The sequence below is a fragment of the Procambarus clarkii genome, chromosome 46, assembly GCF_040958095.1.
Source record: "Procambarus clarkii isolate CNS0578487 chromosome 46, FALCON_Pclarkii_2.0, whole genome shotgun sequence".
NCBI classification, from domain to species: domain Eukaryota; kingdom Metazoa; phylum Arthropoda; class Malacostraca; order Decapoda; family Cambaridae; genus Procambarus; species Procambarus clarkii.
The window spans coordinates 28,738,918-28,754,623 of record NC_091195.1 but is presented as its reverse complement, the minus strand read 5'-3'; the positions used below and the strand labels follow the sequence as shown (position 1 = coordinate 28,754,623).

Below are 15,706 nucleotides of genomic sequence, written 5' to 3'. Positions count from 1 at the left end.
TAGTGGAGAACATTACCACAGCATTGCTGGAGGCAGCTTCTGGGAAGGACAAAGCACGTCTCCTCGCTGTGCAAGCTCCCCATGCCGGGGACTTCCTGTTTGCTGTTCCTAATTCCACCTTGGGCACCCGCCTGGACCATCGGGGCCTAAGTATTGGTGTTGCCCTGCGCCATGCCGTTCCTTTCTTCACCGAACACCGGTGTATCTGCTGCTATGCGTCGGCAGACCAATACGGCAGTCATGGTCACGGCAGTCATGGTCACATCTGTCATGAGTCACCAGGAAAGATTGCCTGGCATGAAGCAGTCAATGACATCATCAAGAGAAGTTTGGCTACAGCTGGGTGTCCAGCACAAAGGGAACCTCAGTTGTGCAGACCTGACAACAGCCACAAACGCCCATACGGAGTCACCCTGCAGCCAAGGAGGGAGGGTAGACAAGTAGTATAAGACTACACATGCACGTCTACATTGGCTAATACCTATCTACCTCGCAGTATAGCAGAGGGAGGTAGGGCGGCCACCTTCAGGGAGACCCAGAAAACTGACAAGTACAGGGACCTAGAACGTTGTTACAGGTTCGTGCCGATAGACTCTGAGACCCTGGGCGCTGTTGATGATTCCTGTTGATAAAGGAACCCTTAAGGGTTACGATGGAGTTGCCAGATACTTAATAATACTGTAATTGTCTAATCTGATTGTGAGAGAGTCCAGAGAGGTACTGTTAGTCAAGGTTCATAGCCGAGAAAACAACAACAGAATACAATCTGACCCCATAGTATACGAAGCAGCAGAAAACAACGATAATATGATATATTCTCGATGATGTATACCATATTCTACATATAGTGATGTACATTACAAGGTTATGACCTATCAACCTCTAGAGGTTCATAGGTCTTAAGGCCAACACCAAACTTGCTGGTTGGTCAGTAAATTTTTGTGGTGGTCTTAATAATCCTCCAGAGGTTGATTGGCCTTAAGTCCAACACCAAACTTGCTGGTTGGTGTTACGGTGCTCTCTAATGTTTCTCCCCATTGCCAGCGTTAAGTCATGTTCACTTACCTTGCAGGTTCCCTGACATGCAGAGTCATTCGATATGAGACACTTCTTGATAGATTACATATTTATGGAGAAATTATCATTTATAAGTTTTGCAGGTAAGGGGGTGTTACGCCCCATGTACATAAAAGATGGCGACGTCTCTATCGGTTTGGCGCCAAGACATTAGGGCGCCAGCAAGCTGGCGATTGGCTGGCCGAGGTCACGTGACGTGACTAACCAATCACAGCCTGCTGTGACATCACCGGAAGGCCTGGCTCAGGACCTGCAGGTCACTGAGCCAGTATATTTTCACAGACCTTTGACGCGAGCAGAAGTGCGTCAGTGTGCTCTCGAGATTGGAGGTTCTGGGATCCTCGCTCAGTGGATTTGGGCACCCAATGCTGTCTACCATTGTCGCAGAGGATTAGGTACTCCCGGGGAATATGAAGAAGCCAAGTTTAGTAGGCAAAGAAGTGCCAAGAACTCGTGGCTGTTAGCCTGTGACGGAAGGTGTGCGACGACGCTGGGAGGGCAAGGGGGCGCCCTGCGGATCCCGCTCTAGTACGACGCGCAGAGCAGCTGTGACCGGGTCACATCTACTGAGGTTCTGGAGGGAATGTCGGAATATATTCCCAGGTGGTGGTCTTAATAACCCTCCAGAGGTTGATAGGCCTTAAGCCCAACAGCAAACTTGTTGGTTGGTCAGTAAAGTATTGTGGTGGTCTTAATAACCCTCCAGAGGTTGATAGGCCTTAAGCCCAACAGCAAACTTGTTGGCTGGTCAGTAAGGTATTGTGGTGGTCTTAATAACCCTCCAGAGGTTGATAGCCCTTAAGCCCAACACCAAACTTGTTGGTTGATCAGTAAGGTATTGTGGTGGTCTTAATAACCCTCCAGAGGTTGATAGCCCTTAAGCCCAACACCAAACTTGTTGGCTGATCAGTAAAGTATTGTGGTGGTCTTAATAACCCTCCAGAGGTTGATAGCCCTTAAGCCCAACACCAAACTTGTTGGTTGATCAGTAAGGTATTGTGGTGGTCTTAATAACCCTCCAGAGGTTGATAGCCCTTAAGCCCAACACCAAACTTGTTGGTTGATCAGTAAGGTATTGTGGTGGTCTTAATAACCCTCCAGAGGTTGATAGCCCTTAAGCCCAACACCAAACTTGTTGGTTGATCAGTAAGGTATTGTGGTGGTCTTAATAACCCTCCAGAGGTTGATAGCCCTTAAGCCCAACACCAAACTTGTTGGCTGATCAGTAAAGTATTGTGGTGGTCTTAATAACCCTCCAGTGGTTGACAGGTCTTAATAATACTCATCATAAGGCAGCGGGATTATGTTCACAGTACCAAGAGTCAGGTCAACAGTGGTGTCATTACATATAGATAATTACATAATACATATGATTTTCTTATACTTCCTAAAACAGTTAAATCTAATCTAAAAAAATATATGAAAATAAACTTGCTGGAGTCACAGGGTGACTGCTGGGGGGGCAGAGGACAGCAGAGCGTGTGGGAACTCACCTGGGTACTCGATGGCTCCTTGGGCGTGTCGCGGGGCGTCTGTCTGCTGGAGTTTGCGGAACTCTCTGCTGAGGAGGACGGCGAGGTCTTGGTGGCTGGTTTGGACTGTCCCAGTTCCGAAGACAACTCCTGCAGGCGAGCCAGCACCTCCTGCAGGGTGCTGCTGAAGTTCTGCCAACAGTCCTTGAACATGTCACCCTCCATGTCTGACTGCTTCTGCTCGACCTTCACTTCGCGTCCGACGATGGGGGACTTGTCTCGACTCTGTGGCGAGTCTTGCGAGGAATTTCTCAGGTAATTGTTGTGATCTGGAGTTTTTTTCTGGCTTTCTTCTGCCTTATTTTGTTTAGGCAGTATGTCTGGGTGCTTGAAACTCTCTCTAGTGCCATCTTTATCTGGCTTGTGCTGGAGGGGTTTGTTAATCTGGGCGCTAGCTGGCACAGTGTCGTCCGGTGTCACCACCTCAACCTCCTCCTGACGCTTGGGATATTTCCTCTGGCTGGCTTGCTCTTTGTTTACTTTTAATTTTGGGTCATTTGTCCGGAGCTCGCTGCCCTCTCCGCCGCCCTCAGATTGTTTCACGTATATATTAGAGTATGTCCATGGCGTGATGACTTCAGACGGCTTGATGTTCTCCTTGTCTCTAATGTTGTTATTGTTGGGTCTGTCTTTGGCAGAAGTGAAGTCACACGAGGTGTTGCCTGAGGTCTTTGGCGTCTTACTCTCAGTATTCTGGTGCACGACTGGTCGCTCCCCGACGCTCTCCTGTTCTTGGGACCGTATTGCTGCATCTTTGTGTATACTCGGCCGGGCAGTTGCCAGGCCTTGGAAGGCCTTTGTGGCGGGAAGCTCGGCAACGGTTTCAGCGTCGTCCACACGCTCTAAGCGGATCGGGATGTTGATTTCCGTCGCTTCCTCGTATTTTGAGGTTCTTCTTCGACTCCTGTGACAGCCTTTGTCTTCCGGATCTTCCGCTATGTCTCTGTTTCTTCTTCTGCTGCCGCCGGCGTCGATAGAGGTCGACCTCGGAGTGGCACCCTCAGGATAGCTCTTCCTTCTGTGGTCGAGGTCGTCATCTGTGTCGTTGACTCCTCGTCTGGTGGTCGTCTCCTTCGTCCTCAGGCCTTCATCTCTGTTGCGTTCCGCGCTCGGACTCTCCCCGAAGGTGTGTCGTCTCCCGCTCGTGCTTCTGTCTCTGGAGGCCGAGTGTTGATGCCCTTGAGTGTATGGGTCTTGGGGCCTCTTGCTGGGAGTTGGTCCCGGGTCTGGCTGAGTGACAGAGTGCCGCTTCGTGCCACTCCTGCCACCTTCGGCCTCCGCCTCCACAGTCACAGGGATCACTCTCACATCAGTCTGGTGAGAACAGTTACATTAAAGAATATAATTCAACATAAAAATTTTCCAACTATCAAAACTTACAAATCTCAATGAGCAATTGAATTATACTTAGTTTACGTACACCAGAAAGGTGTAGAGTAAGAGGGAATATGAGTAAACTATTCAGGTGGATAGAAGGGTATACCGATGAGGAGGGTATAGCAGAATACAACACGAAGAAATGATACAAAATTCGATCAACTTGGATTAATAACAAAGACCTGGGTAAATACTGGTTTGGAAATCATGTTGTTGATTTGTGGAACAGGTTACTGTTTACCGTAACCTGTGGGCTCCCTGGATTGTTTCAAGCGTAGGTTAGACATACAGATGAATGAATGGGTGGAAATAAATATGAGGTGGAACATATGGACATTCTGCAGTTTCCTGTTTTGATGTCATCATATATTTCTATCTGCCAATCCGCGAATTATCCCTGAATCATTTTTTCAAACTCTCTACTCACGTTGCTCCATTCGGAACAGTGAGTAAGCGCTCGATGAATATAAGCGTAGAGTTTGAAAGAATAACTCAGAGTAGAGAAAGAGTAGAGAGTTTGAAAGAATAACTCAGGTATTGGTGAACAATGGATATAGCTACTTGGAAATAAACGATGCTATAAGAAGACACTTGGACCGATGGTATAATCCTGAACCTAGAACAGAAACCACAATACCTACAATAAAATTATATTACAAATCAACTATGCACAGTGAACATAAAAAAGAAGAAAGAATAATGAAAGAAATAATCCGTAAAGGAGTAAAAAGCATTACTCCTAACCAAAACATAGACCTGACCATATTTTATAAAACCAAGAAGACTACCGAACTCCTTATCAAAAACAGGCCGAAGCCGACGGAGAACCCTCTACAGCAGTCAAGCGTTGTATACATGTACACTTGCCCCCACGAAGGATGTAACCTTCAATGTAAGTACATAGTTATGACGTCGACCAAGCTGACGAGGCGTTTGACATGCCATCTTCAATCCGGTGCCCCCAGGAATCACACGAGACAAGCCCATGACATCACCCTAACAAGAGAAATGCCGAATAAAACCACTTGTATAATAGAAAAAACTCAAGATGTAAGACGATTACAAATTCTTGAAGCAATCCACATAAGAATAGAACAACCTACCATGAACACCCAAATTAAGGAACTATTTACTCTACCCACCATGAGAGTGAGGACAAGACAAGAACATAACGATGCCAACACAGAAGACAATGTCCAACATAATAGGCCAATTACACCTGATTAATCATTATATGTGCTTCGTCCCCTATTTTTGCCTTACCTTTTACTTTATTCTATTTCTCTTCACCTGACCCCGTACTGGTATAAATCTAACACGATTTGTATTTTTTTATCACTTGAGAATGAACCATATAGGTTCGAAACGTTGTGCAATTATATAATAAGTGTAATACATTCTATATTTACTTCTTTTTCTTCACCTCGAAAACGAAGATGACTTTTGGAGAACTCTTCTTCCAACTAAACCCTGATACAAGAACACTAGTTAGAGGGATAGAAGCCCTAGACCAGAAAATAGTTAATACAGAATATGCTGTCATATTTAAGGACATGTATAAAAGAGAACCTGCTGCCAGTATACACCAATATTATATATATATATATATATATATATATATATATATATATATATATATATATATATATATATATATATATATATATATATATATATATGCAACAATGATCACAAAAACACTGATCCAAGTATGCAGAATAACCACATATGAAAAATAGAAAATGCTGATTCTACTTTGCTCTGATGAAGGCGAATTAGCCGAAAACGCGTTAAGCATTTTCTATTTTTCATATGTGGTTATTCTGCATATATATATATATATATATATATATATCCACCCCACTTCACCTAACCAGACAAAGATTCATAAACCTAAATATTGATTAATGGAGGTGACATGAAGGTAGGAAGATTAAGTGGACATTAACTGTGGTATACAGTGGACATTAACTGTGGTATACAGTGGACATTAACTATGGTATACAGTGGACATTAACTGTGGTATACAGTGGACATTAACTGTGGTATACAGTGGACATTAACTGTGGTATACAGTGGACATTAACTGTGGTATACAGTGGACATTAACTGTGGTATACAGTGGACATTAACAGCGGTATACAGTGGACATTAACTGTGGTATACAGTGGACATTAACAGTGGTATACAGTGGACATTAACTGTGGTATACAGTGGACATTAACTGTGGTATACAGTGGACATTAACTGTGGTATACAGTGGACATTAACTGTGGTATACAGTGGACATTAACTATGGTATACAGTGGACATTAACTGTGGTATACAGTGGACATTAACTGTGGTATACAGTGGACATTAACTGTGGTATACAGTGGACATTAACTGTGGTATACAGTGGACATTAACTGTGGTATACAGTGGACATTAACTGGGGTATACAGTGGACATTAACTGTGGTATACAGTGGACATTAACTGTGGTATACAGTGGACATTAACTGTGGTATACAGTGGACATTAACTGTGGTATACAGTGGACATTAACTGTGGTATACAGTGGACATTAACTGTGGTATACAGTGGACATTAACTGTGGTATACAGTGGACATTAACTGGGGTATACAGTGGACATTAACTGTGGTATACAGTGGACATTAACTGTGGTATACAGTGGACATTAACTGTGGTATACAGTGGACATTAACTGTGGTATACAGTGGACATTAACTGGGGTATACAGTGGACATTAACTGTGGTATACAGTGGACATTAACTGTGGTATACAGTGGACATTAACTGTGGTATACAGTGGACATTAACTGTGGTATACAGTGGACATTAACTGTGGTATACAGTGGACATTAACTGTGGTATACAGTGGACATTAACTGTGGTATACAGTGGACATTAACTGTGGTATACAGTGGACATTAACTGTGGTATACAGTGGACATTAACTGTGGTATACAGTGGACATTAACTGTGGTATACAGTGGACATTAACTGGGGTATACAGTGGACATTAACTGTGGTATACAGTGGACATTAACTGTGGTATACAGTGGACATTAACTGTGGTATACAGTGGACATTAACTGGGGTATACAGTGGACATTAACTATGGTATACAGTGGTCATTAACTGTGGTATACAGTGGACATTAACTGGGGTATTCGGGTATTATATTGCACATACATATATTGTTTACATAATTTTATACCTATCACAAATCATACCAAGTATAGAGTTATATAATTTATATAATCCTGGACTTACGTTAATATAATCTAATTCACTATTTTTTATAAACGAAGAATCAATAATATTTCTTTCAGTAACTGATTTACACTCCACAACTTTGCATGAAATTATTACAATCATTACAATTGTTACAAAAAGTTACAATCTCTTAAGGGAACAAATAATACTCTGAACTCCTGACCTGTACTTATAGAATACTGATGTTGCTTTATTATCTGACCAAGATGTTTACCAGTTTGTCCAACACAGAACTTATTTCAATTTTTACATGAAATTTTATACTCGCATCTATTTCAACTTCCTGGAGAATGTATTTTTATGATATCAAGATTCCTATATGCTACATTGATATTAAATTATTTTAATAATTTAGGAATTTAATTGAAATTATAATGAAATGACAGAGTTCATTTATTCTTAATGTTGAGTACTTTCTTTTTCAAACTACAGTAAGATATACGAGCAATTTGACTGGATTTATCAATAAATGATTTAGAGTATTTTAAGTTGAAAACTTGGGGTATATATGACATTATAGTTTCATCATATATAAACTCAAGACTATGTATTAAGTTTTTATAATTGCAGGTTTTGTGTAAATAGGAACCAGTAAATATGTTGGTTCCTGCGTACACTTTGACTCATCATCAAGGAGTAAAACAAAGATATTTATATATATATATATATATATATATATATATATATATATATATATATATATATATATATATATTTATATATATATATATATATATATATATATATATATATATATATATATATATATATATATATATATATATGTCGTACCTAGTAGCCAGAACTCACTTCTCAGCCTACTATTCAATGCCCGATTTGCCTAATAAGCCAAGTTTTCCTGAATTAATATATTTACTATAATTTTTTTCTTATGAAATGATAAAGCAACCCTTTTCTCTATGTATGAGGTCAATTTTTTTTTATTGGAGTTAAAATTAACGTAGATATATGACCGAACCTAACCAACCCTACCTAACCTAACCTAACCTATATTTATAGGTAAGGTTAGGTTAGGTAGCCAAAAAAAGCTAGGTTAGGTTAGGTTAGGTTAGGTTAGGTAGGTTAGGTAGACGAAAAAACATTAATTCATGAAAACTTGGCTTATTAGGCAAATCGGGCCTTGAATAGTAGGCTCAGAAGTGCGTTCTGGCTATTAGGTACGACATATATATATATATATATATATATATATATATATATATATATATATATATATATATATATATATATATATATATATATATATATATATATATAATGTCGTACCTAGTAGCAAGAACGCACTTCTCAGCCTACTATGCAAGGCCCGATTTGCCTAATAAGCCAAGTTTTCCTGAATTAATGTATTTTCTCAAATTTTTTTCTTATGAAATGATAAAGCTACCCATTTCATTATGTATGAGGTCAATTTTTTTTTTATTGGAGTTAAAATTAACGTAGATTTATGACCGAACCTAACCAACCCTACCTAACCTAACCTAACCTAACCTATCTTTATAGGTTAGGTTAGGTAGCCGAAAAAGTTAGGTTAGGTAGTCGAAAAACACATTAATTTATGAAAACTTGGCTTATTAGGCAAATCGGGCCTTGCATAGTAGGCCGAGAAGTGCGTTCTTGCTACTAGGTACGACATTATATATATATATATATATATATATATATATATATATATATATATATATATATATATATATATATATATATATATATATATATATATATATATTATTAAATATGACCGAAAAAGTAAGATTAATAATTCTAACACGAATTTTCTCAATCTTTCGTACATTACGCTTCACTGTTGGAGGTAAATCAAAAATCACTTCTCCAAAATTCATTTTTATTTCTAGTCTGACGCGACACGGGCGCGTTTCGTAAAACTTATTACATTTTCAAAGACTTCACAAATACACAACTGATTAGAACTAACGTATCTCTGCTATTATATCTACATTTGAGTGAGGTGGGAGGGATGATGTGGCATATAATGATGTGGCATTAGGGGATATTAATAGGGTATTAAAAGTATCAACACAAGACAGAACAGAAACAATGGGTATTGAATAGAAGTGTTTGTAGAAAGCCTATTGGTCCATATTTCTTGATGCTTCTATATTGGAGCGGAGTCTTGAGGTGGGTAGAATATAGTTGTGCAATAATTGGCTGTTGATTGCTGGTGTTGACTTCTTGATGTGTAGTGCCTCGCAAACGTCAAGCCGCCTGCTATCGCTGTATCTATCGATGATTTCTGTGTTGTTTACTAGGATTTCTCTGGCGATGGTTTGGTTATGGGAAGAGATTATATGTTCCTTAATGGAGCCCTGTTGCTTATGCATCGTTAAACGCCTAGAAAGAGATGTTGTTGTCTTGCCTATATACTGGGTTTTTTGGAGCTTACAGTCCCCAAGTGGGCATTTGAAGGCATAGACGACGTTAGTCTCTTTTAAAGCGTTCTGTTTTGTGTCTGGAGAGTTTCTCATGAGTAGGCTGGCCGTTTTTCTGGTTTTATAGTAAATCGTCAGTTGTATCCTCTGATTTTTGTCTGTAGGGATAACGTTTCTATTAACAATATCTTTCAGGACCCTTTCCTCCGTTTTATGAGCTGTGGAAAAGAAGTTCCTGTAAAATAGTCTAATAGGGGGTATAGGTGTTGTGTTAGTTGTCTCTTCAGAGGTTGCATGGCTTTTCACTTTCCTTCTTATGATGTCTTCGATGAAACCATTGGAGAAGCCGTTATTGACTAGAACCTGCCTTACCCTACAGAGTTCTTCGTCGACTTGCTTCCATTCTGAGCTGTGGCTGAGAGCACGGTCGACGTATGCGTTAACAACACTCCTCTTGTACCTGTCAGGGCAGTCGCTGTTGGCATTTAGGCACATTCCTATGTTTGTTTCCTTAGTGTAGACTGCAGTGTGGAAACCTCCGCCCTTTTCCATGACTGTTACATCTAGAAAAGGCAGCTTCCCATCCTTTTCCGTCTCATAAGTGAAACGCAGCACGGAACTCTGCTCAAATGCCTCCTTCAGCTCCTGCAGATGTCTGACATCAGGTACCTGTGTAAAAATGTCGTCAACATACCTGCAGTATATGGCCGGTTTCAAGTTCATGTCGACTAAGACTTTTTGCTCGATGGTACCCATGTAGAAGTTTGCAAACAGGACACCTAGGGGAGAACCCATGGCGACCCCATCTACTTGCTTATACATGTGCCCATCCGGGCTCAAGAAGGGTGCCTCTTTAGTACAAGCTTGGAGTAGTTTCCTCAGAATACTTTCTGGCATGTCAAGAGGAGTACAGGCTGGATCACGATACACTCTGTCGGCTATCATTCCGATTGTCTCGTCCACAGGTACGTTGGTAAACAGCGATTCTACGTCCAACGAGGCTCTTATCCCTGTGGCCCGTGTGCCCCGCAGTAAGTCCACAAATTCCTTTGGAGACTTCAGGCTGAAGGCGCAAGGAACATAAGGAGTCAGCAGGCCGTTGAGTCGCTTCGCCAGTCTGTACGTGGGTGTGGGTATCTGGCTAATGATTGGCCGAAGTGGGTTTCCAGGCTTGTGCGTCTTGACATTTCCATACGCATATCCAGGTTTATATTCCCCAATGATCTTTGGCAGGTGGAGTCCGGATTTCTTGGCGTTCACAGTTTCGATCAGTTTGTTGACCTTTGCTTTTAATTCGGCTGTAGTGTCCTTCGTTACCCTTTGGAACTTAGTTTGGTCAGAGAGTATGATGTTCATTTTCGCCAGATATTCGTCTTTTTTAAGAATGACATATATTGGCGACTTGTCACCTCTCCTGACAACTATCTCCTTGTTCTCACGAAGGCTTTTAGCTGCCGCTTTAAGCTCGGGGGACAGTATGGTGCTTCTGTAGTTGCCTCGATTCTTTCCTCCTTCTGCAATAAGTTCTGCTTGTAAGGTATCTTTGGTAGTGACCTTCTTTTGTGTCTCGAGGTCGAATATGTCGTGTTAGAATTATTAATCTTACTTTTTCGGTCATATTTAATAATATATGTCTACAGGAAAGACTGCTACCAAAATATACTAATATTAAAGTGCACGACCCAGCAGCAAGGAATCAAGCCTTCACGATAAAATATCGCCAGGATCTGATTCGTGATCAGATATACAAGGCAGAGAATGAAATCAAAGACAACAAAACGCAACTACTTCATGCTACAAACGAGTGGAGAAATAGCAACATCGACCATAGTATCCGTACCCGCATTGAACAACACCTCGACATCCTCACAGACCAACATCACCTCAGCACTGAAACAAGGATTATCAAGAAACTAACAACATTATATGGAGGACCTATGGCAATTCCACGACCAAGAGATGGCTTCCTGAACCTTGCAGGAATTAACCTCACTGAGGACCAAGTCACTCTCCTAAATCTGGGCATAAACTGTCATGTTATGTCCAGACCGAGTGAAATGGCCCGGAAAGTAGAGTTGGAAATTCTGTTGGACGACATATTCGACCTCGAGACACAAAAGAAGGTCACTACCAAAGATACCTTACAAGCAGAACTTATTGCAGAAGGAGGAAAGAATCGAGGCAACTACAGAAGCACCATACTGTCCCCCGAGCTTAAAGCGGCAGCTAAAAACCTTCGTGAGAACAAGGAGATAGTTGTCAGGAGAGGTGACAAGTCGCCAATATATGTCATTCTTAAAAAAGACGAATATCTGGCGAAAATGAACATCATACTCTCTGACCAAACTAAGTTCCAAAGGGTAACGAAGGACACTACAGCCGAATTAAAAGCAAAGGTCAACAAACTGATCGAAACTGTGAACGCCAAGAAATCCGGACTCCACCTGCCAAAGATCATTGGGGAATATAAACCTGGATATGCGTATGGAAATGTCAAGACGCACAAGCCTGGAAACCCACTTCGGCCAATCATTAGCCAGATACCCACACCCACGTACAGACTGGCGAAGCGACTCAACGGCCTGCTGACTCCTTATGTTCCTTGCGCCTTCAGCCTGAAGTCTCCAAAGGAATTTGTGGACTTACTGCGGGGCACACGGGCCACAGGGATAAGAGCCTCGTTGGACGTAGAATCGCTGTTTACCAACGTACCTGTGGACGAGACAATCGGAATGATAGCCGACAGAGTGTATCGTGATCCAGCCTGTACTCCTCTTGACATGCCAGAAAGTATTCTGAGGAAACTACTCCAAGCTTGTACTAAAGAGGCACCCTTCTTGAGCCCGGATGGGCACATGTATAAGCAAGTAGATGGGGTCGCCATGGGTTCTCCCCTAGGTGTCCTGTTTGCAAACTTCTACATGGGTACCATCGAGCAAAAAGTCTTAGTCGACATGAACTTGAAACCGGCCATATACTGCAGGTATGTTGACGACATTTTTACACAGGTACCTGATGTCAGACATCTGCAGGAGCTGAAGGAGGCATTTGAGCAGAGTTCCGTGCTGCGTTTCACTTATGAGACGGAAAAGGATGGGAAGCTGCCTTTTCTAGATGTAACAGTCATGGAAAAGGGCGGAGGTTTCCACACTGCAGTCTACACTAAGGAAACAAACATAGGAATGTGCCTAAATGCCAACAGCGACTGCCCTGACAGGTACAAGAGGAGTGTTGTTAACGCATACGTCGACCGTGCTCTCAGCCACAGCTCAGAATGGAAGCAAGTCGACGAAGAACTCTGTAGGGTAAGGCAGGTTCTAGTCAATAACGGCTTCTCCAATGGTTTCATCGAAGACATCATAAGAAGGAAAGTGAAAAGCCATGCAACCTCTGAAGAGACAACTAACACAACACCTATACCCCCTATTAGACTATTTTACAGGAACTTCTTTTCCACAGCTCATAAAACGGAGGAAAGGGTCCTGAAAGATATTGTTAATAGAAACGTTATCCCTACAGACAAAAATCAGAGGATACAACTGACGATTTACTATAAAACCAGAAAAACGGCCAGCCTACTCATGAGAAACTCTCCAGACACAAAACAGAACGCTTTAAAAGAGACTAACGTCGTCTATGCCTTCAAATGCCCACTTGGGGACTGTAAGCTCCAAAAAACCCAGTATATAGGCAAGACAACAACATCTCTTTCTAGGCGTTTAACGATGCATAAGCAACAGGGCTCCATTAAGGAACATATAATCTCTTCCCATAACCAAACCATCGCCAGAGAAATCCTAGTAAACAACACAGAAATCATCGATAGATACAGCGATAGCAGGCGGCTTGACGTTTGCGAGGCACTACACATCAAGAAGTCAACACCAGCAATCAACAGCCAATTATTGCACAACTATATTCTACCCACCTCAAGACTCCGCTCCAATATAGAAGCATCAAGAAATATGGACCAATAGGCTTTCTACAAACACTTCTATTCAATACCCATTGTTTCTGTTCTGTCTTGTGTTGATACTTTTAATACCCTATTAATATCCCCTAATGCCACATCATTATATGCCACATCATCCCTCCCACCTCACTCAAATGTAGATATAATAGCAGAGATACGTTAGTTCTAATCAGTTGTGTATTTGTGAAGTCTTTGAAAATGTAATAAGTTTTACGAAACGCGCCCGTGTCGCGTCAGACTAGAAATAAAAATGAATTTTGGAGAAGTGATTTTTGATTTACCTCCAACAGTGAAGCGTAATGTACGAAAGATTGAGAAAATTCGTGTTAGAATTATTAATCTTACTTTTTCGGTCATATTTAATAATATATGTCTACAGGAAAGACTGCTACCAAAATATACTAATATATATATATATATATATATATATATATATATATATATATATATATATATATATATATATATATATATATATATATGTGTGGGTGTAAATCCCGAAAATTAACACGTGATGAAAAATGTGACAGTGTCAGATCACGGAGGAAGAATTGAAACAGGAATTTTCTTAAGTACTTTCGAATATTAATACATCTTCAGAAAGAATGATTTACAAGTCAATTAGTTTGGACATATATTGGGAGGAGAGAGAGAGAGAGAGAGAGAGAGAGAGAGAGAGAGAGAGAGAGAGAGAGAGAGAGAGAGAGAGAGAGAGAGAGGTGAAGTGAGGTACAATGACAAATATATGAATGGGATTAGGTGGATACAAAATAAGAGGTGCATCATATGGGTCAATACGCCCCTATTATTACCCATGTATGAGTCAATAGGATATAGGATAATGGGCCAATAATAATAGCATATGTGTACCAATGATCCTACTCAAATCGCCCTGTTTAACAGTGATAAATTCCAGGTACTCAGGTACGGTAAAAATGAGGACCTTAAACATAATACAGAGTACAAAACACAATCGAATGTACCCATAGTAGGAAAACAGCATGTAAAGGATTTGGGAATAATAATGTCTGACGACCTAACGTTTAAGGAGCATAACCAAGCAAATATTGCGACAGCCAGAAAAATGATAGGATGGATTACGAGAACTTTCAAATCCAGGGATCCCATCACAATGGTTGTACTCTTCAAGTCACTTCTGTTGTCCCGTCTTGAGTACTGTTCAGTACTCACTTCCCCCTTCAGAGCAGGAGAGATTGCTGAAATAGAGGGAATACAGAGAACATATACGGCACGCATAGATGCAATAAAGCACCTAAATTATTGGGATCGTCTCAAAGCCCTCCAAATGTACTCACTAGAAAGAAGACGAGAGAGATATCAAATAATATACACCTGGAAGATACTGGAGGGCCAAGTACCAAATCTACACAGTAAAATAACAACGTACTGGAGTGAACGACATGGAAGAAAATGCAGAATAGAACCAGTGAAGAGCAGAGGTGCCATAGGCACAATCAGAGAACACTGTATAAACATCAGAGGTCCGCGGTTGTTCAACGTCCTCCCAGCGAGCATAAGAAATATTGCCGGAACAACCGTGGACATTTTCAAGAGGAAACTAGATTTATTCCTCCAAGGAGTGCCGGACCAACCAGGCTGTGGTGGGTATGTGGGCCTGCGGGCCGCTCCAAGCAACAGCCTGGTGGACCAAACTCTCACAAGTCAAGCCTGGCCTCGGGCCGGGCTTGGGGAGTAGAACAACTCCCAGAACCCCATCAACCAGGTATCAACGAGGCCCTCTAACTGCTCAATCAAAAATGGATCTAAATAATATAAGCCACTGCTAATGTTCAAATGACATGGTTTTGTAATCTGTATTAAAGTAGATTCAATTATGTTCCTATTGAAACTGATTTTACAATTCGTTATTTAAGAAGCCATCTCCCAATCAATTTGGTGAGCATCTTCTGATAGATGAACAAACAAAGCATTAGATAATCTTTAAATTTTCAAAAAATTAAAAAAAAATTGATATTCATGTCTTGTTTAATTAGGAAAATAATATTGGTAAACTATTAGTTAGAAACAGCCCCTCA

At 41.0% G+C, this 15,706-nt stretch overlaps 1 protein-coding gene across 1 annotated transcript in view; it reads right to left on the bottom strand.

Moving 5' to 3' along the window:
• The window catches only part of LOC138350590 (uncharacterized), a 189,249-nt gene that overhangs the window by 71,971 nt on the left and 101,572 nt on the right, over nt 1-15,706 (bottom strand). The window contains exon 5 of the mRNA XM_069301613.1: nt 2,571-3,923. Coding sequence (XP_069157714.1) covers nt 2,571-3,923 — 1,353 coding nt within the window. The remainder of the gene's footprint in view (nt 1-2,570; nt 3,924-15,706) is intronic.